This window comes from Balaenoptera musculus, chromosome 2 (genome assembly GCF_009873245.2).
Source record: "Balaenoptera musculus isolate JJ_BM4_2016_0621 chromosome 2, mBalMus1.pri.v3, whole genome shotgun sequence".
Lineage (NCBI taxonomy): Eukaryota > Metazoa > Chordata > Mammalia > Artiodactyla > Balaenopteridae > Balaenoptera > Balaenoptera musculus.
The window spans coordinates 145,480,910-145,503,602 of record NC_045786.1 but is presented as its reverse complement, the minus strand read 5'-3'; the positions used below and the strand labels follow the sequence as shown (position 1 = coordinate 145,503,602).

General features: G+C 41.6%; 1 protein-coding gene across 7 annotated transcripts in view; it reads right to left on the bottom strand.

Moving 5' to 3' along the window:
• The window catches only part of SIPA1L1 (signal induced proliferation associated 1 like 1), a 375,846-nt gene that overhangs the window by 22,667 nt on the left and 330,486 nt on the right, over nucleotides 1-22,693 (bottom strand). For 5 of the 7 annotated variants that reach the window (XM_036842740.1, XM_036842743.1, XM_036842742.1 and 2 more), the window contains 5 exons: nucleotides 20,903-20,965; nucleotides 20,347-20,465; nucleotides 16,882-17,324; nucleotides 2,636-2,872; nucleotides 1,681-1,846 (listed from right to left, as the gene is read on the bottom strand). In XM_036842740.1, coding sequence (XP_036698635.1) covers nucleotides 1,681-1,846; nucleotides 2,636-2,872; nucleotides 16,882-17,324; nucleotides 20,347-20,465; nucleotides 20,903-20,965 — 1,028 coding nt within the window. The remainder of the gene's footprint in view (nucleotides 1-1,680; nucleotides 1,847-2,635; nucleotides 2,873-16,881; nucleotides 17,325-20,346; nucleotides 20,466-20,902; nucleotides 20,966-22,693) is intronic. The other 2 variants (XM_036842745.1, XM_036842744.1) reach the window with 1 other exon arrangement.

The window sequence follows — 22,693 nt, the reverse complement described above, 5'->3', positions numbered from 1 at the left end:
AAAAGGATGAAAGCTCTGAGCTTGCTCCTTTCCAAAAATGTTAAACTAAGAATTGGTGGAAAGATTCCTTTCAGGGCAGGTTTTATTTTCCTCTAACCTCAAAGGAAAAATCTGAAATAATTTTTATTTTGAAACTGGTAGTTAAAAATTTTAATATACCTCTTTGGTTTTTGATGGATAAAGAAAGAAGTTTCAAGTACTATCTTTTGCAAGGTTGCTAAGGAAACCATTTGTGTCCTGGGTGATGAGTCAGAACTGTTAAGTGCTGGCTTATAAACTAGAAATTACAGAAATCCAGAATGGCAAGTCTTTAAAATGATTTATGATGTTAATGTTTATGTTAATAACTCACTGATTTCTCAGCAAAACTCCAGAATGGTCTTTGGAGCACATTTCATCTCTGTAAATGTTGATTTGTAAGTTTAGGAGGTATATCTGACCTGTCTGAAGGAAGACGCACACACACGTGTGACACACGCATACGCAGAGGCATGTACGTGTGCACATACACTAGAATGGTGACGAGAAAGCCTGGATGAGACAAGACCACACAGCTCATCCAGCTGGGCATGTCTCTCACCCTCTGATCACAGTTTGAGGATGGTGAGTGGTTAAGGAAATATGTCAGCTTCCATTTTCAATCAGTTCTCAAAGGTCTTCTTAAATTAAGCTTTCTAGTCACTTCAAAGAGACTACAAATCATTTAACTAAGAACACAGAGAACAGAAAACATTAAAGTTTGTAGCCATGACCTTCTGGGGGGTGGACTCCCTTCTCTCGGGGCCACCCGGTACACTGCAGACAGGAATACCTAACGCTTGGAGTGAAATACCTTTGGGCCCAGCTAAGCCAACACTAGCTCTGAGCCTGGGAGCGTGAGACTGCACACTTCAGAGGACAAGAAAGCAGAGAGCCTTAGGTGTGCTTCAAGGGTCCTCCAAGCTGAGGTGAGCAGAACAAACCCTTCCTCGTGTTCACGCAAAAGTCTGGCCACCAACATACCCACCAACTCTGAGCAAGTTCTCGGGACTTGATGGGAGGGTGGCTGGGTTCCAGAGAAGGCATTTCTAGTCTGGAATTCTGAGAGTGGAGAGAAGGTTTTACGAAGTGAAGAGAATCTGGAAAGTTCTGAAGGTAAACGTGCAGACTTAGTTTGCTGGACTAAACAGCATGCAGTATATGGCTGGTAGGTCTGCCTGGCCAGGGGCAGGGGGCAGAGGCAAGGCCGGAGTGCAGGGTGCTGTGGACACACACAGGGCAGGAAACACACTGGGGGCTACTGTGGAAGGAGGACGGGGACCCTTCGGACAGAAGGCACTAAAGCCCTTTCAGAAAACTTTCTGCCTGACAAGGGAGCCATGGGTGTCTCTGCAGAGTTCTCAGAAGCAACGTCATCTGAGTAATAATGTCAAGAAAGCGTAGCTTGTGCACTGTACGTAGGATACATTGGAAGAAAACACGCTATGGGGGTAGGGACAGGTTAATATAAACCCGACTCATGAGATGTGGCTGCAGGGACAGAGCATTTGGAAAACATGTGAACCAATTACTGGGACAGTTAGGTGATGGCGGGAAGTGGGGTCTGATGAAGAGGAGCCGGGAACCACCACTTCCTGGAGGGTGCAACTGCCCTATTCGGTCTCTCTCTAACTGCTATTTACCCCAAGTTCTACCCTGTACCTTAAAGTTCTTCTGGGATTCAGGAGTTGGGCTTTCCAGATTGATGAGTTTCTTGAGATCCTCCTCAATGGTGGACTTGGAGGTTGGCTTTGGGGATGCCCGGAGGTCCCTGGTTGAGGCACGCAGCCTGGTGTGGGCTATTTCATTGCCATCACTCTGATGACGCCTTGAAAGAAGGGGAAGAGAGGGTTGAAATTAAGTCGACAAGGTTGACTCAAGGGTACGATGGGCTCTGAAAGAGGTAAGTCAATGGAGAGCTATTAAAGGAGAGAAAAGGAGAATCACTTCTGTTCAATTACATTAGAATCTACTCAGATAAATGCTTGTTAGAGAAACAAGACCAATTTGAAATACAAAATAAAAAGCCTGAAGAACAAATCACTCTTTCACAGGAAACTATTAACTCCACTAAGCCAAAATTAGCAACAGACTTATTAATTAAAGCCCACAGGGTATGAATCCCAAATGCAATCTTTGTACAAACAAAAACAAAGCCATTGACTGAATCATTTATTTTTTGCTGTACTACTTTGTCAAAAAGTTCTTTATGTTCAGAGGTGGTCACTTACTTTCTAAGAGTCCCTCTGGTGCCTCCTGGACCATTTAGGAATTACACGGGAAGGCTGTGATTAATAGCATCAAAGGGACAAGTGTGGTCTTAGCACCAGAGGGGCGATTATTCTGAAGTTTGTTCTTCAGACATACTCTTTTCTAGGAGACTTAAGATTCTCAAATCTGAATGTTTTGCAATCTATCTTATTTAAGGAATGTGGCAGAGAAACAATTTAAGACAAGTTTCACTTAGGAAAAAAAAAAAAAAAAATCTCCCTACCAAACCACCCTCTTCCCAGCCCTTAGCCCGGCCTCCTCTCTTGCAGGAAATTGCCCCAAGCTTTTCTGTTCTCTGTCATGTTAAAAGCAAGATACCCAGCAAGAGAAGCAAAAGAATCCTTACTTTCTTGTGTCCATAAATCCCACAGAGTTTATGGTTCCTTCGGGTTTCTTCCATCCAATTAGGTACTTGCTAGTAGCGCCCTGGCGCGGGTAGAAAGTCCTAGGACCGGAGGAGGAGGAGGAGGATGAGAAGGAAGGAACGAGCTGTGAGGAGGTGGCAGGATGCAGTTCTTCTTTCGGTGAACTTCTGGCACTGGTGAAGACAACTGGGCTGGCAGAGTGTCGGGAGCTCATAGTACTGAGGAGAAGCAGGACAGAGACAAAAGGACGCGTGTGCGTGTGTGCATCCCTGGGGTCAGTATGTCAGCTATTAAAGCGTCGTCCAGGACAGGGGTTATGGCCAGGTTAAAGAACAATGAATATTTCATAAAATATTAATGGGGCTGGCTGGCCTTCCTTGCTTTCTCGCTTTAATTTAAAGGTCTGCTGTCAAAGTGAAAGATGGTGACTGGGGCTTATTCTGCACTTTAAGTTGAAAAGTAAAAATAGTTAAGACAGTCAGGGACACTTTGAAGTATGCTAGCACCGCTGAAGTTTGTTACGGTGAAGTCTAGAAGAGGCAAGTGGTAGGGGGAAGCCAGCAGTAAAAGGTCTGGGAGTATCAATGGCCCTCTGTCCTCCCTTCCTCAGAACTAAGGGTCACGGTGACACTCCCCAGGCCCGAGCTGAAGAGGGGAGACAAGACTGGATCAGTCATACAGCTCTCTATACACTCCGTTCCAAGGCCAAAGGGGCACCTTGAGGTCTCCTTCCCCATGGCATCTATCAGTAACATTGACTCTCTACAAAGCTGTTTATCAGATTAACCTGGACCATTACCTTACAACATACACAAAAGTTAACTCATAATGAATTAAAGACTTGAATGTAAGACCTGAAACCGTAAAACTCCTAGAAGAAAACATAGGCAAGTAAGCTCCTTGACAGTGATTTTTTGGATTTGACACCAAAAGCAAAGGCAACAAAAGCAAAAATAAACAAGAGGGACTACATCAAACCAAAAAGCTTCTGTGTAGCAAAGCAAACCATCAACAAAATAAAAAGGCAACCTACTGAACAGGAGAAAATATGTGCAAATCATGTATCTGATAAGGGGTTGATATCCTAAATATATAAAGAACTCATACAACTTAGTAACAAGAAAAGCAAACAATCCGAATAAAAGAATTGGGTAGAAAATTTGAATAGACATTTTCCCAAAGAAGACATACAGATGGCCAACAGGTATATGAAAAGATGCTCAACATGACTAATCATCAAGGAAATGCAAATCTAAACTATAATGAGACCTCACACCTGTTAGAATAGCTATTATCAAAAAGATAAGAAATAACAAGTGTGAGCGAAGATGTGGAGAAAAGGGAACCCTTGTGTACTGTTGGTAGGAATGTAAATTGGTGCAGCCACTATGGAAAACAGTATGGAGGTTCCTCAAAAAATTAGAAAACCAAACTCCTAGATACAGAGTAGTTGTCAAAGGTGGAGGCTTGAGGGTGGGTGAAATGGCTAAAGAGGGTTCAAAAGGTACAAACTTCTAGTTATAAGTAAGTCCTGGGGATGTAATATTAGGCATGGTGATTAAAAATAAAAAACTGTTCATCACCAATGTATTTTAAACTTTGGTTAGAAATTACAAAACTAAAGTCCTGTAGGACTCAAGGAGAAGACTATTCATTGTACCTTTAAAACTCAGGCAGAATTTTAAATAAACTAGAGATGAGAGTTTAAGCTAACAACAAACCTAGAGGGCCTTTAACTGCAGGATTTCCATACTTCCTTCCCAGTGATCTCATGGGACCTACGTTCACGCCACTTGAGCCCTGCTGAGTTTTCCAGCTTAGGCTGAGACCAAAGACAGGTCACTCCAGGGGACTTTGTTACTGAAGGTTTAGTTAACAGGATGTGGTCTCCAAGCATGCCTCACTAGCACTTCCACTGGTCAAAATCTAATGGTCCTGCTCTGAATAAAGTATGGACTTTAGTTAATAAGAATGCAGCAACGTTGATTCCTTAGCTATGACAAATGTATTACAGTGACATAAGATGATGAGAACAGGAAAAAATGGGTAAAGCGTACATGGGAACTCTCTGTACTATCTTTGCAACTTTTCTGCAAATCAAAAACTATTCTAAAATAGAAAAGTTCATTATAAAAAACTAAGCAAAAAACCAAAACAAAATACAACAAAAAATAAAACCCTAATGGTCCAGAGATTTTATATGCGTGTGTGCATACATGTACAATATACATACACACACACGTACATACATACATACACACACACATATACACACATCTGAAAATGAATCTTGAACTCCACCTCAAACCTTACATAAAAATCAATTCCAGATGGGCTGTATATTTAAATGTAGATCTAAAGATTCTGGAGTGTAACATGGAAGAACATCTTTATGACAGAGGCAGAGGTTTCCTTAATAGGATTGTAAAGGAAATGATTGAACCCCATTAAAATTAAGAACCATTCATCAAAAGACAAAGAGAATATATGTAAAACATACATCCAACAAGGGGCTCCTATCCATACATAACTAACTTCTACAAATTAACCAGACAGACAACCCAACAGAAAAACGGGCAAAGATCTGGAGAGGAATTTCACAAAAGAGGATATCTAAAAACCATTAAACATCGGTGCTCAACATTATCAGTTATCAAGAAAATGCAAATTAAAGCCACAAAGAGGGACCACTATATGCCTACCAGAACAGCTAAAATTAAAAAGACAATATCAAGTGCTAGAAAGGATGGGAAGCAACTAGCACTCTCAAACACTGCAGGTGGGTACTTGTTACAACCACTTTGGCAAACTGGTTCACAGTCTCTGCTAAAGTTGAATATGTATAAATCCTATGCAAGCAATTTCACTCTTAGGTATATACTGAAAAGAAGTGCATATATACATGTACCAAAGGACATGTACAAGAACCTGTATTATCTCCAAACTGGAAATACTCCAAATGCTCATCAACAGTAGAGTGGATAAACAAATTGTGGTGTGTTCTCACAATGGAAATATAATACAGCAATGAAAATAAACAAATGCTACTTACTTGTAACACACGGATGAATCTCCCCAACATAATGTTGACTTAAGGACACCAGACACAGAGTAATACATATGGGATGATTCCACTTACACAAAGCCCCCAAATAGGCAAAATGAGTGTAAGGCAAAATGAGTGTATGACTTAGGATTCAGGATTGTGTTCACTTGGGGAGGAGTGGGAGGTGACTGGGTGGGCGGACATGTAGGAGGAATGGTGTCTAGATGCTGGTCAAGTTCCAGTTCTTGATCTGGGTAGCGATGACATGGGAGGTTCACTTTGGGAAAACCCAACCCGATGTATATTTATCCCCTGTGCCTTTTTTTGTACGCATGTTATACTTTAATGAAAACACACCCACAAAAACAAAGCAAAAATAGATCACCTGAAAGAAGGCCGTATCAGTCCCTGAGGCTTTGCAAAGACTGGAGAGAGGGGAACAGAGTGTGGGGGGAGGAATAGGACACAGGGCAAAGGTGATCTCGAGGGTTTTCCACACTAAGTGGGTCTTAACACTTCCGATTAAATGTAACCATCTCCTTTATTTCTGAAACTAAGAAGGAGGAACCAGGTTCAAACTTCATAGAAAATATAACTTAAAAAATGACTAACCATACTCTAATAATCCCTCTAACAATTTTCCCCCAAAGATTTTTCTATCTAGGGAGAAGGGGAAAGAAAAGACCCCTCACAGAACCTCAAAGGGCAACATAACTTTAAAAGCAATGCTATCTCATTTAGTTTTTACCTCTTGATAACAGATATCCCATTTGTTTGCTTTGAAAATTAAGGGAATGGGACTTCCCTGGCGGTCCAGTGGTTAAGACTCCCCGCTTCCACTGCAGGGTACGCGGGTGCAATCCCTGGTTGGGGAACTAGGATCCCACCTGCCGCGGGGCGACGCCAAAAAAATAAATAAATAAAATTAAGGGAAAGCAAAACTCTTCCATAAGTGCAGTATATTATTGATGAATCAATAAGAACAAAATAATAGTAGGTCTCTGTTATGGAAAAGAGACTAAAAGTGGAAAGGTGAACCAAAAAGACAAAAGCAGGGAAAGACACATAAAGATAGAGGCAGACAAGCCCACGGACAGTAACACCAGAGACCCAGGTTAACAGCAAATGCATTATCAACACAGGGACCATCAACCCAGAGAAGCTTCTGAAATACCAAGAGTGCAGCCTTTGGGATACTTTAAAAGCATGTGACAGGTTTGCAGCTATTTGTTACTTAGAGACAAGATCTAACCTTTAGTTTGCAGATTTTTTTCACCCAGCTATACCTACCTCATACACATTTGTAGCCCAGATGTGGAGATGTCTCAAGCCTCAACCCTGGTTAGTGTCTGAAGCAGACGCCAATTAAGTGAAAAACAACAAATTCGTGTCTAATGTCCTCACCTCGCATCTTGGATAATCACATGCTTGCTTCACCTGCCTTGATTGGGATCCACAAGTGAGTAACGTGTGTTTGAATGACTCAAGCCATTCTTCCTCATCAGCATGTTAAGATATAGATTGTGGGGCTTCAACCCAGAGATTCTGAGTCGGGAGCTTGGGTGGGGTGGGGTACATGAGAATTTGCACTTCTAAATTGTTCCCAGGTGATGCCGTGCGTGGCCCTGACTCAGACCCTAAAAGCCACTGTACCAGAGGTACATTTGACTGCTCATATTTTACATTTCTCATCAGTAAGTATCTTGATACGATAACATCGGTATTCAAAACCCTGGGGCTTTCAAAGACCAAAAGTTTGGTCAAAATAGAAATAATTAACCATGAGAAAACAAAGTAAATTGCATAGTCTGTTAATTTACAAATCTTTCCCCCATGTTTTACGAAATAGCTATGCTGCTTTTAGTCATAATGTATGTACTCCATAAAAGGGAGCGTTATGGACAAGGCTTAGAAACACCAAAGGCAAGAGTAAAGTATACAGCATATAAGGTTTCTGAAGCTCTTTCCTTCCTATGTAAATTAAATTACTACCATTATTTCCCTGAGAGGCATTTAACAGGTTTTGTACTAGATGATAAAACTCTTTGAAGGCAGGGATATCTTTGTATACTTAACAATGCCAGAATACAGTAGACTCTCAGTAAGATATTTATTGCACAGAGGGATTCTCTTTAGTATTTACAAAGCACACTATATATTTAATTTCTTTATCTTGTTTATCATCTGTCTCCCCCAGTTTAAATGTAAGCTCCATGAGGGCTGAAATTTTTGTCTGTTTTGTTCACTACTATATTCTCCCTACTTAGAATAGTCCCTGGCCATTGTAGGCATGCAATATTTGATGAAGGAAACTGTCAAATAAATGACAAATTAGCCATCTGTTTTAAATGCAAGGGAGAGTTATGCACAAAGATAGTGTATTTTACCCATACTCTATTTAAAACTGGATGTTGCTTTATTTTTACCGCAAGAAATAATTAAATCTACAGAGTATGCTTCTGTTTACAGGTGTATTCTTAAAAGGATAAATGCTTAATTATCCATAGACCCCAATTATTGGTTTTATCTGTGACCACAGACCCTGATTATTGGTTTTATCTGTGAACAGGGCAGCTGACACTAGCTCCCAGGTGTGAAATGCCAGCACACTTTTGTTCACTAATGGTTATAATCAAGGACAGCCCTACTTAACAATTGATTAGATTTGGGAACAATGGAAAAGCAAAAACAAATGACTAATCCATTGGTGGTTCTTCCTTCTTTACTGTGTACAACTCACAGCACGAAGGTGAGCACTTTAGTTTGTTCACCTGCCCCCTAATTCGATTGTCACAGGAGGATCACCTGGGAGCTTTAAAAATACACATCCTTAGGCCCTAATTCCAGAGATTTTAATTTAACAGAGTTGGGGTGGTGCCTGAGTTGTGTATGTTGGCAAAAATCTCCCCCAAGTGTGCACATCCATTGAGAACTACTCGAATCCAGGGGAATTATCATATTGTTATGACTTCATCAAAATCCAGCTTCACACAGTCAAGATCAAGAAAGGGAAGGCATCAGAGCAGTGTTTATGCAGCCATAAACTTTGGTCACCTGCAAGTCTTGATGTAAATAATGATTCCTTGGCTCACCTCCCATCTCCTAGAGCCCCAGAAATGTGTATTTTAACAAACCCCCAAAGGACTCTCACGTTCCCTAGAGCTTAAGAGCTACTGCATTAGCCCCTCAACTCTTCCCACTCCACAATGGGTTGTCTCCTCCTTCCTCTGTGGCCCCCTCCCCGGCCCAGGGTGTGTGTGTGTGTGTGTGTGTGTGTGTTGGAGGCGCAGGAGGGTGGGGTTCCTTGGAGCTGACCCACTGGCTGGCCTTGAACCACTCGGAGGGACCTGCACATACACACTTCCCCAAATAATCTCTGAGTGGCTTTAATTACAAAACAACTGAAATGAAGTTGTCAGCTTCATACTTTCAAAGGGGAACCGAGTGGTTTCATTATCCTGGAGATTTCATGTTAATTCAATACGCTGCAATTTAGTTGTACACATGGCAAATTAAATCTCTCCCCAGGAATTGTGTAAGAAGCCAATAATATGGAACAAAAAGAGACGAGCAATAGATATGTTAGGAAATGACAAGTGCAGTATCTGCTACTTTTCTATCTGTAGAAAAAAGTGAGAGTAGCTGTGAGTATGGCTAAACTGGAAGCACTAAGAATTTAATCAGGGTGTTCCTGGATTCCACACGAAGAGACACTAGCTTTCTTTCTTACATAAAGTATAGGACATTTCCCCTTTCCTAAAAATGGACCAACCTTTGATTTGTTTGGTCATTCCAGGACATGAATTAAAAAAAAATTTTTTTTTAATCAAAGTAGAGTTGATTTACAATGTTGTGTTAGTTTCAAGTGTACAGCAAAGTGATTCAGTTTTATATATATATATATATATATATATATATCCCTTTTCAGATTCTTTTCCATTACAGGTTATTACAAGATATTGAATATAGATTACCTGTGCTATACAGTAGGTCCTTGTTGTTTATCTAGTTTATATATAGTAGTGTGTATCTGTTAATCCCAAACTCCTAATTTATCCCTCCCTACCCTTTCCCCTTTGGTAACTGTAAACTTGTTTTCTTTGTCTGTGAGTTTTTTCCTGTTTTGTAAATAAGTTCACTTGTATCATTTTATAAGGTTCCACATATAAGTGATATCATATGGTATTTGTCTTTGTCTGACCTACTTCACTTAGTATGATAATCTCTAGGTCCATCCATGTTGCTGCATTCTTTTTTATGGCTGAGTAATATTCAACTGTGTAATATACATCTTCTCTATCCATTTCTCTGTCAATGGACACTTAGGTTGCTTCATGTCTTGGCTGTGGTAAACAGTGCTGCTCTGAACACTAGGGTTTACAGGACATGAATTTTGAAAAGGAGGAGAGGGCACACACACATATGCATGATTCGTCATATAAACAGAGGAGAAGAGGCAAGGGGGCATCTGAGAATTTGGGACAGTCTGAATCTGTCTAAACTTCTCATCCTGACCTGTTGCTCAAACGAAACCATGAACCAAATGCGCTGTAACCTGGTTATTTACGTTCCCAGCTGTGGTAAAACTTTCTAGGAGACGATGCTAGAGGACTAGTTTCCAAAAAGGATGCCAGTCACGGCGGGGGCCACTTTGCAGAGGAGCAGCTACACCTGCTTGCCGACCTTGCAAAGGGATGAACCCCACAGGACAGGGCAGCCTGCATGTTAAGAGTCAAAGCCCCGGGCTTCCCTGGTGGCGCAGTGGTTGAGAATCTGCCTGCCAATGCAGGGGACACGGGTTCGAGCCCTGGTCTGGGAAGATCCCACATGCCGCGGAGCAACTAGGCCCATGAGCCACAACTACTGAGCCTGCGCGTCTGGAGCCTGTGCTCCGCAACAAGAGAGGCCGCGATAGTGAGAGGCCCGCGCACCGCGATGAAGAGTGGCCCCCGCTTGCCGCAACTAGAGAAAGCCCTCGCACAGAAACAAAGACCCAACACAGCCAAAAATAAATTTAAAAAAAAAAAAAAAAAAAAAAAAGAGTCAAAGCCCCAAGTACTGAAGCTATGAGGGCCTGGGAAACTGTTCTGCAATTTCTGCATCATCGAGGCCACCGCCTCCTACAGAAAACACCTGCCAGCCACTCTCCGTGCCACCGAGAGCTGCTGAAGGAAACACCTGGAGTCACCACTATTCAGGCATGACACAGAGGGACGGATTTTAGACCGGCTGGGATGGTATTTTCAGGAGGGGGAGAGCAGCAATTAGTCACTTGTCAAATGACTGTGGCAAAATCTGCCCAAAGGCTGAATGCTGGCCTGATACCAAGGGGAGAGAAACTGATGGGTTTCCTGTGACTACTTGCACAGATAACAAATAAGCCTTCGGGTGACAGATAATGTGGAGGATAGTGATTAAGGACGACTCCTCCCACTGCGTTCAGCACTAGCCAATTATGTCCAATACTGGCTCTACAATTTAGGAGAGCTTCAGAAGATACTAATTCTAAAGGACTGGGGGAAAAAGAAGTGAGGCAGGAATGATGAAGCTGGCAAAGGGCATATCCAAGTGACTGCAGTAAAGAAGACTGTTCATCTATAAGAGGGAGATATTTAATAAGTACAAGGGCACACGAATGCATAAAGCATAGGGAAATGAGTAGCTAGGCCTACCCAGCAGAATAGACCTCAGGGGTCACCGTGGACCTCAAGCTGAACAAGTCTGCAATGCTGAGTGAGTTAATAGGGAGCTAACAAGATAACTACGAATATAATCATTCTATTAGGCATAGCTGAGAAAAGTGTCATGTCCAGATGTGGCATCTAAAAAGGATAAAGAAAACAAAGCAGGAAACTCGAGAAGCAAAGTTTCTTGGGAGAGACATGTTTGTTGAAGGAAAAGTAGCTAGATAACTACACTAAGTGATGGAGTGCTTACAAAAGGAAATGACAGAAAAAGGACATTTACAGTTTGCAACACCTTTGATAACATTTTTTTTTATTCTCAACAAACATATAAAAACAACCATTTAGTAAGGGGACTAGGTATTATTAAGTTACAGATAAGGGACAAGCTCGGCGAAATGGCGGCACTGGCCAAAGGCCACATGGCTGGTCCACAACAGAACTGAGACTTGAACCTGGATCTCAGGATCCAAATCTATTTTCCCTACATTTCTCTCTTGACTTGCCTGGAGGTGAAGGGCTGTTACCATATATATATATATATATATATATATATATATATATATATATAGTTAAATTATTTTAAAATCACCACTTGTTGGTATCTATAAATTTCATAATCTTAGACTTCAAAAATCTTCTTCAGTCTTTAGAAAAGACTCAGCTCAGAAAAACTGTTCTCTCTCTTAATCATAGATTTAAGCTGCAGCTAGAGGAATTTCAGATAGGTAGATACAGGACAAAATTTTGAAGAGGGAGGGGACTTAAGTACTGAGATTACTCAGAAAGATTATGGAATCTCTCTCTTCTTGAGATTATTCTTTCTTTTCTTTTAGCAATTGGATAAATTCTCACCCTAGTAGTATAGTAGGATGGTTTAAATATGGCAAAGAATAGAGACTCTGTCCTTGCAGAATTCCTGTTGGTCTTCGATTTAATGGCATTTGGAGAATTTGGGCTTTCTATATGGACTGGATGAATGCTTTAGTTGCTTCACAGAACCAAGTAATGAGAAACTTTTTGTCAGTGACCTCTGCATCAAGAAATCTGACGTCTGGGGCTTGACAGAGCTCTCATTTTCTCAATGTTGAAAGTTCAACCATAGTTGTTGTATTATTCATTCTTTGCGGTAAGTTGAACATCACCGAAGTTCTGGCTAAAATCATCACCCACTTTCATAAGCTGGAAGAAATGGAAATGGGGCAAGAGAGCTTAGGCCAGATCACCTGGAGTCCTGATGTGTAAAAGCAAAATAAAATAGAACCCCGAATGTTCACGGTGTCCGGGACCACAAAGCAAAAATTACCAGTGAAAACAATTCATAAACATACGGCAAGTGGAGCCAACCGCATGTTGGGGAGAAGTCCTGGGGAACTGTAGAGGCTTCACTTTAAAGTCTGACTTAGTCCATAAAACTTAGAAAAATAACAGTCTCACCCTAAGAAAAAATGTAGAAGAGAGGTAATTAATCATTAGCAATTTAAAAAGATCCAGAAGAGATTTAAGAGGGAAACATTACAGACAAAGACAACAGAATAATTTCTAAACAAAGAAGGAAGGCCTATTTTTCACCCAGGGTGCCAAAGAGGGTAGAGAACAAAATTTAAACTCATAAGCTCTAACACACTCACACTCACACACACACACACACACACACACACACAGAGGCACTCACATATAGTCAGTGCACTAGAGTAGCCTGAGGCTTTCCTTACTGTTCCATGTAAACTGAATATAAGAAGTCTTTCTTCACCCCTACTCTCAAGAAACGTACAGCTTTTCTGGCATGAATAGTTAGCTATTAGGTCAACCAGAAAATAGTTAACTATTAGTCAACCAGAAAAAGCACATTCATGAAACTGAACTGTACTAACATCTGTGGGCAGGCATTTTTCCTGGCCTTTAATCATCCCCTCTAGTGAATGTCAGACACTGACCAACTTATACCCAGATTTTGATTGATATTTGTAGATAAGCGGTTATAAAGTCTCTCCCTGTTATATTTTGCAGATTAAAAAATCTTACATAGAAGTGACTTAACTAAAAACTCATGCCATACAAGGACTTTAGGTACACTCTTATACATACACTTGTATATAAAAGCGCTAGAGCTCTGTGCAAATACTGACAGGTCTATACAGTAAGCTTTGAAATGTAGTGGTAGTTTTCCAGAGCAGTCAGGAGTTAAGGATTTATGCTATTTTCAAACTGGTTTGTTAGTAGGGACCTTGAGTCATCAGGCAAAAAGTGGGAACATTAAGGAAGAAATTATTCCTATTTGTTCATCAAAATGTCCTGAACACCTATAATGCTGGTGTATTGAGCACCTATTTGTCATGCTCACAGTGGTGCATACTATGCACAGGCGCTTAGGGTGTACACACTGGGTGAGAAGTCCTTTTGTATTGGAGGGTAGTAAAAATGCGTACGTGATCACATAAGTGGGTACTAATTGGCACCAGAGCTCTGAGGGGGCCTACAGGAAGCAAGACGAAGCAGCAGAACGGCTGGTAATGAGTGGGTGCAGAAGTCTGGACATTTGAACAGGTCAGGTCAGGATGTTACAGACAAGATGTATATGTGCAAGCCTGAGGTGGGTTGTTTGCTTTTTTTTTTTTTTTTTTGGCAGCACCGTGTGGCATGCGGGATCTTAGTTCCCCAACCAGGGATGGAACCCATGCCCCATGCAGTGGAAGTGTGGAGTCTTAACCACTGGACCGCCAGGGAATTCCCTTTAGCTTTATAATATGTGATCTTGAATCTAGTTCTGCCATTAGCGATGGCCACTGGTCAGCAGGACTAGAGTTCTGTAAGCTAAGGAAGTCTTTGGTCACCACACAAACGGACACACTGCCTACTTCCGAGGCCAGAACTCTAAGACAAAAATGAACCCAGCTGGTAACAGTATACTAAAATTGGAACTATCTTCACCTCTCCTATGTTCACCACAGATTATTTTTTTGAGTGGTTTAAGACCTGAAAGTGAAACAGCCATTACAAAAAAAAAAATTTTTTTTTTAAATCTCTCCCTAAATTCCCAAGCTTCATAGAAAATACATTCTAGGGAATAACACTTTAGAGCAATTAATAGACTTTTTAATTGTAGAAAGCTTTCAATGTGTATGGTTCCTCTTAATGACATCCGAATATAACAACCCTATATAACTACCAACCTACATTAAGCAATTCTCATGGGGGGGCCACAAAAAAACCTGCACAATCATCAACAGGGAGACTGGAGGACAGAGGGAGTAGGAACACAGCCTAGGCAGAAATACGCAGTGGAACTTAATCACTGTAATTTAGATTTTGTCACCAAGTCCCAGGTACAAGCTCTTTTATGCACTGTCAAGAGATCTCCACATTAATTGCTGTTCCTGTCTTCCGAGGACACAAACGCTCTAATTTGCAGTGATTTTAGTTTCTCTAGCAATGTGCATTTGGTGGCTAAGTCCCCCTTTCCTCCAGAAAAGGAAGTCTGCTAAAGCTCTGATTATCCAGCTCACTCTGCCAAGATCAACAGATTGAAGTCATAAAGCATCCCCGTTACCAGAGTCACGAATGAATGTGACTCAACCTATCAGTGGGTGGGAAGCCTGGCCATCCTCCCTGAAAGGCCACATTCTTCCTTGGCAACTTTGATTTTCAACGGAAGAGTTATTTCTAAATGATGATTTAAATGATTTCTGCATGGTCAGTTGGAAGCAGAAAATGTAGATAATCCTTTAAGACCTTCAGGCAGCCTCAGTCAGCATATTCAGATAATGCAACCCCAGGTGCTGACTTTTCAGAGGGTACTTTGTACATCCCCTGGGATTTGGTAGATCTGTGAGATGGCGCAGCCCACGTTTTGTGCTTTGGTTTCAGAGGCCCAGCTCTTTTCAACTTTACTCCGTGGTGATGCCATTTGAGACAAGACTTCTATGACTGACTTTCTTCTGCCATCAAATTAAACCAGAGATACATCCCCAGATGGAGTATCATTTCAAAAAAGACATTCTCCTTTCAAAATGAAGAATGGAAAACCAAATCAAGGAGTCAGGGTAAACCTGAAAACCACAGAGGAACCACTGTGAACTGAAAAGTGTTCTGGGTCATGCACAGGCCATACTTAATGAGATGGTGGGTGTGCCGGAAACAGCAAGCCAGTGGCATAACTCTGCGTCAAGTGATTCTACGTCTATATTATATTATTATGGTATTTGACGCCCGGCTTTCTGTCTTCCAAACACTTCCTTAATCCACTTGAACCAAACATTCTATTTTCTGAGTTATGGAAAGGTAACTGGATGCATGGTACCCAAGAATCCTGAGATGACTTTCCCAGTTGCCTTTCTGCTTGGAGGCCATGTGGTTTCCAGACCTGTGGCAATCACTTTTTATTACTGCAATGTGGTAGTGGTAAACAGAGATAAAACTCAGGAAACACGAGGGGAAGCTTGTGAATCTTATCAGTAACAATACAGACAATGGGAGAAGTGAATATTTAACTTATCAAGTTAAATCCAAATTAAGTCAAGGATGTCCTCTCTCATTAAGATTATCTGGGGTTTACTGACAGATTATGTGCCTGGATTCCCATTTGGAAAGTCAAACTAAACTCAACTTCTCTGCTACTTTTCTTGAGGGCATGACAGTAAAAGAAGCCTGGAAGACAACAAGGTTGGATGCTATTATACAAGCTGATCAATGACTGACAACGATAAAAGGTAAAAGGAGAAACCACCACAGAGATCAACAGGCCCCAAAAGATAGTGATGGAATGTTTCCTCCCTAAAAGAAAGGATCTTATACTTTGGATTGTAGGCTCAAATCCAAAAGAGGAAATGAAAAATAGTATTTACTTTGCCTATCACCGTGATCTCCAAGGATACGGGGGAATGTGTACTTTTCTCTTCTGAAAGGTAGACGGGCTGTGTCTAATTTTAGCTACACTTTCCTGTTGGACAACCCCCCCAACACGTGACTGCCAGGAGCCAATTACTGAAAACAAACTGCCGTGCAAACACTGCGTAAGCAATGTCCTCTGATAGAGGCAGTGTGAAAGATGCGTTCAGCATCATAAATGATGCCATGTTAGTCTTGGAAAAGACCCCTTCCTTTTAAAAATATGGTCAAGATTTTCTTTTAATGTCTTCAAAAGACTGTCCCATTCTATATTCTCTATCACTAGCTGGAAGACACATGACAAAATTCTTCTCTCATGCTGGTATGCAGTTAGGAACGTTTTTATAAAATCAAATACAGCTATGAAGAACAAATCTGCAAACCTTTCCCACAGTTTAAAATAATGCATTAGGATGGTAGGAATAAAGGATTTGGGTGGTAAATAAAAGGCATTAAATATATAAAAATAACTGTCACTGTGCAAAAAAAACAAACCAAAATAAAAAAAACCCTTTCTTTATACACTCTTGAGCAAAGGGAAGTGAGATGAGGCCGGAAACTGGCCGCAGGGAGGCCAGGAGTGGGAGGGGCGGCAGGGAGGGGCAGTTACCTGGTGTGGGAAGCAGCGTCATTGATACTGAACGTGCTGTTCTCCCTGGTCAGAGGGTTTGAGCCGGCCTGGCTCTTGGCATGGATGTCCAAGCTCAGGGAGGACTCGGTTTTCCGGTCCATGCCGTGGCTCTCTGAATCTAAAGTCCGATCTGCCATGGAAATGACTTCACTGGAACTGTGCCACAGGGGGGCCACTTTCTCCTTGCCCGGCCCCGAGCGTGGTGACGACGTGGCCGCCCCCAGGGAGGCCGTGCTGCCGTGGCTAGGGCCGTAGGAAGTGGTGTCGATACCACTGTCTGCGGAGGTGCCTTGCAAGTAGTTGTAGCTGTTCAGCTCGGATTCGGTGCGGTCCCCGTCGTACCACTTCTCGTCGCTGTGGGCACTTGATGCGTTGCTGGAGAGGGTATTGCTGCTGGAGTGGCTGGAGTAGTGGCTCTCAGACTGCAAGGGAAGCAGGCTTTCCTTAACTACAGGCTTGGCTTCTTGAACAGCAGGGAAAAATAACGGGGGAATGACCCTGTGAAATGTGTCTAAATAGGGGGTTCTCAAGACTCAAAAACTCCTGTGAACACAAAAATAAGGCAGGAGGTATCTGGAAAAACCTACTCAGAAGAGTCCATGGCAGACAGTGCTGGAAACTTAGTTTTTTAGAATCCATTTTTCATTATTTGGCTTATGCTAAAGTATTGACGGTATTGAGAGAATTTTAATCAGAAAAAAAAACCCCACCTAAACTGTCATTAAAGTCTTTAATATCTTAATCTTAGAATAGAAAGTGATACTTCCAAAGGGCTTATAATTAGAAAGACCCTATTGATCAGAGTAAATAGAAGGCAGAATATAAGACTTTCTCTTAAAGACATCTTTTCTTTCCCCATATAGCATCTATTTAGGAGACAGCTTTCTAAGGAGTGCTTAGAGGTAAACTTACACAGAGGTGCCAAGAGAATTCAATGGGGGAAAGTAATCTTTTTAACAAACAGTGTTAGGGTAACCAGATATCCACATGCAAAACAGAATGAAGCTGGGTCCTTACCACATAGAAAAAAAAAACTCAAAAAGTCAAAGACCTAAGCGTAAGGGCTAAAACTATAAAACTCTTAGAGGAAAACATAGGTGTACATCTTCATGACCTTGGATTATGCAATGGTTTCTTAGATATGACACCAAAAGCACAAAAATGATAAGAAAAAAGAAATAGATAAACAGGACTTTGTCAAAATTAAAAACCTCTGTGTTTCAAATAACCCAATAAAAAAATGGGCAAGGGATTTGAATAGTCATTTATCCAAAGAAGATATACAAATGGCCAACAAGCGCATGAAAGGATGCTCAGTATCATTAGTCATTAGGGAATTGCAAATCAAAACCACAATGAAATAACACTTCACACACACTAGGATGGCTTTAATAAGAAAAACAGACAATAAAGATGGTGGGCATTGTTGGTACAAATGTAAAATGAGGCAGTTGCTGTAGAAAAACCGTTGCAATCCTACTCAAGAGAAATGAAAACCTATGTTTACACAAAAACTTCTACATGAATTTTATAGCAGCATTATTCATAATAGCCAAAAAGTAGAAACAATACACATGTCCATCAACTGATCAATGGATTAAAAAAATGTGGTACATCCGCACAGTTATTCGGTCATAAAAAGACATGAAGTACTAATACAGGCTACAACATGGATGAACCTTGAAAACAGGCTATGTGAAAAAAGTCAGACACAAAAGGCCACATATTGTATGATTCCATTCATATGAAATGTCAAATAGGCACATCCATAGAGACAGAAAGTAGATTCGTAGTTGTCGAGGGCTTGGGGGGGATGGAAGAGGTGGGGTGACTCCCTAAGGATACAGGTTTCTTCCTGGGGTGATGAAAATGTTCTGGAGTTAGACCGTGGTGCTGGTTGCAAAACTCTGTGACTGTACTAAACACCACTAAACAGTACACTTTAAGTGTGGGAATGTTATGATATGTGAATATGTGGTATATGAATCATCTCTCAATTTAAAAAATGTGGGCAGAACTCCTGTTGCACAGTGGCTCAGTTGCTTAGAAAGAACATTTTATGGCTAACCAAAGAAATACAATTTCAAAAGATATCTGAGTAAAATAATATTTAAATGAGAGGGGGCTAGAAGTTCAGATACTTGGTGGAGATGGAGAGAAAAGGAGAGAAAAGACTTGTGTGTGTGTCTTTACCAGCTGCGGGGAGAGGGCCACAGGAGGACCATCTTGTCTCACTTCAAAGTGAAAGATCTCCTCCCCTTGAAAAAGGATCAATCCCAGTTACTTTCCTGGTGCTACTCGAGTTTTTCTCAATAACAACTTCTACATTATAAGGCCATCATTTATTTTTCCTATTTCCTCTTTAGCGCTGGACCTGGGCTGTAGAATTTGCTAGCCCCGGCCACGCGTGGCTACTGGGCATTTTCAACGTGACTCGTCTGCATTCGGGTGTGCTGAGTGTGTAAAGTACAGGACAGATGTATATGGAGATAAAACTCGAACCACATCTGGAATTTGAAGTGTTCTAGCCAAATTTTAAAAAGGAAGAAGAAACAGGTGAAATTAACTTTAAGAATGTATTTTATCTACCCCAATCTTTCCAAAGTATTATTTGACCATGTAGCCCATATACAAATTGTTAATGAAGGAGGGGAAATTGACAGGTGGTCTAGGGTAATCCAGCACTTACCAGTGCGACTGTGACAGCGTCACATTTCATCAGTAACTCTCTCTCCCACAGCCTAGCACGCTCACGAACATGCTGTGCTCTCTTTAAGCTTCAATATTCATTTCACTGAAGCAAAACTGAGCCCTCTCACTAAAGTTCTGAGTATCTTATAAATTAGTGAATATGAAATACAGTATTTCCTCATCCTATAGAATGACATAAATATAAGTACACATTCCAGTGAAGAGACAGACCAAGGAGATCAACTGAATTTAAAGAGGGAGGAAACGATAGCCTCTGCTACCCAATTCCACCTGTAAGTGATAAGGAACTGTTTATAACTATGGTAATGTGACAAAAATGTACGTAGCCCTGGAAGATAAGAGAAGCTGTAGGGGGGGTTGTCAGGAAGCTGTCTGTCTCCTTGACTGGTGCTCCAGCCATACATACCTCATGCTGGCAACTGTGTAAGCAAATAAAATCTATATCTAGCACATTTCTATTCCAGACATTAGGATAGTTTGTGATTGGATCACACGGCCTTCTATCCAAATCTGCAGGTGCATACCCATGAGGAATTTCAATTTATCTCAAAGCAAGCTTAAGGCCATTGGCAGTAGAAATTCCAGGGCCGTGGCAGCCAATGTCCACCTACTAGGATGACTTCCTCTCTGACACTGTGGAAGAAAGAGAGAGCAGACCGGTACCATTTTCACCTTGCAAGAAAGCTACATGGCTAGGAATCTATCATTTTTATTACTTTACAGTGAACTTACGTGCCCTTGTTTGTTTGGAGACAAATGAACCACCGGATCCTGACGCATTAATCTCCCACCGGGGCTCTCTCGGAAAGCTGGCAGTACCTTTGATACTGCTGGGAGGTGGCACGTTGGCTCTGGAATACAGAACAGGACATTCTGGTGCAGGCACTAAACAGATACTGGCACAGGTTGACACATGAAGACGGCTTGCCATTGCACCTCTCAGTTCACTGGCCAGCAAACTCGGAATTTCAGCAAGAAGCTTGTTGAAAGTTTACACAATAGACAGCATGTCAAAAACTAAGTGGCTGATGGATAAAGCTTGCAGCTGGTGACAGTGTGTCAGATCATACACATTAGCATAGCCAAGTACCACCAAACCAGAGGCCATGAACAATGCGGCAAAGTTAGGAATCAACTTTCGGTTTGGGGGGAAAGTCTCAAATACATGGATTAAATTTATGAAATTCATTCATTGCAGAGTGTGGCTAACCTCGCTTGGTCTACATTACCTAGACAGGCATGGATGCAATCACGCGTTACTTACCATGACACTTTGGAAATATTTTACCTGTATATTCATGCTGCTCGAGGACAAAAGAATTGAAATCCTGAGGTCCTCTATAACTGTAAGCTAAGCACAACAGAAAAGACACACAGCAACTAGTTTACTTAAAACAATTGCTTCCTTTTGGACTCCACTGGCATTCAAGATGGGGTTCAAAAGGTGAAAGGTAAGTGATTTAGCCTCTTTTTAACACACCTAAGAGCTCACGGCAACAATTCTGCACGTCTGCAACACCATTCCTAACACGTACAGGACTGGGCAGTGCACTCTTTGACTCTCTCAACCGTGTCCAAAAGCGGAGTGGCAGAAAAACAAACTGCACTGAGATGAGTGAGCCAATGAAGCACGCTAAACTCCACATCTCCCCTGGGCATCAGTTTATCACACACTGATGGACAAAGACAGGTGAGGTCTGGCTAACAAGTGAGAATCTGCTTGACATTTTCAACCGGTGACCTGAAGGTCATTAGAGAACTGTGTTCCTACAAATTGAGTGTAGGAAGGTCAGCCCTTTGTACACTCAATACAGTGTACTGAGGAATGAGAACGTAACAATTATTTGTCTCCATTCCTTCCTAGCATGGCTTATACCAGCAAAGCCCCAGATTCCTTCTGAAGTGCCAGGCAGAAAGGGCTGGGTTATCCTTCTGGAATGCTGGAATATCAAAAGTTATAAAAATGTATTTGAACATTTTCTTTGAAGCCTTAGATTCTGGATGGAGAAAGGCCGTGGTTTAAAAAAAAAAAAAAAAAAAGGCTTCTCTGGCAGGCTCTAGGGGTATCTTATTTTTTAAAAAAAGGTATACCTTACTAAAAGGATGAATGAATGTGTTAAAAAGATTCACCGATGACTCATCTACGCAACGTGGATGCCACTAAACTAAAGTGGATGCAAGGAAAGAAAGACTAGAGGAAGGCTTATGTGAAAGAATGAATACGGGTCTAGGACAAACCTTGTAATTACCCTTTCCAGTCCCAAGATACCGCTTCATTCCCCGCATGACTTCACATGAGTGGGAAGAGGGACCCTGAACAGTGCACAAAGGCTCGAGGGCAGCTTTGTTCAAAGCCTGCAACTAGGAGCCAAAAAAAGCTGCTAAAGTCACATGGAAGAAGGGATCCTGTTCACATGTCCTTACCCTCTCAACAGTATCAAAACACACGGGATGTGAAACATTCTGTCAAGAGCAGAACAGCGGATCAGGATATGCTCAGGTTCTCGGTGGCAGGGTGGGAGCTGGGATGAGAGGGGGGAATGACAGATGGCTTCAATAACGAGGCACATCTCACTGAAGTGATGGAACAAAGCCTATCTTCAGAACCTAAGAATTTCGTTTCTCTTCCTCAACTCCTGTCTTAGCTGAATGCATCTCCACTCCCTTCCATGTTCATGGGTTGTTTTTTCTGTTGACCCCCCGTTGAGCAGCTGGGAGCCCCAACTTGGCTCCAACCTCTGCACTGAGGATGCCCTTCCCAGGCATGGAAACATGGGCACAGTGGTTAAAACAGAACAAAACGATGCATTTGCAGAGAAGATAAAATGATGCGGTCTTTGCCTTACACACTGATCTTCTTTCAGCCCTGAAATTTACTTCTTTTTACGGTACTGATGGGAAAGCTACTGGAGATAAGATAAAGGGAAAAAACCCTAACAGTCCAGATTCAAGTCCCTGATGTATCAACTGTGTTGACACTTAATCCCTGGTGCTACTGTGTTGAAACTTAATCTTGCTCATGGCAAAATTTTATTGTATCAACTAGTGTTTTGGTATCTTGTAGAACTGCTTAGAGAGA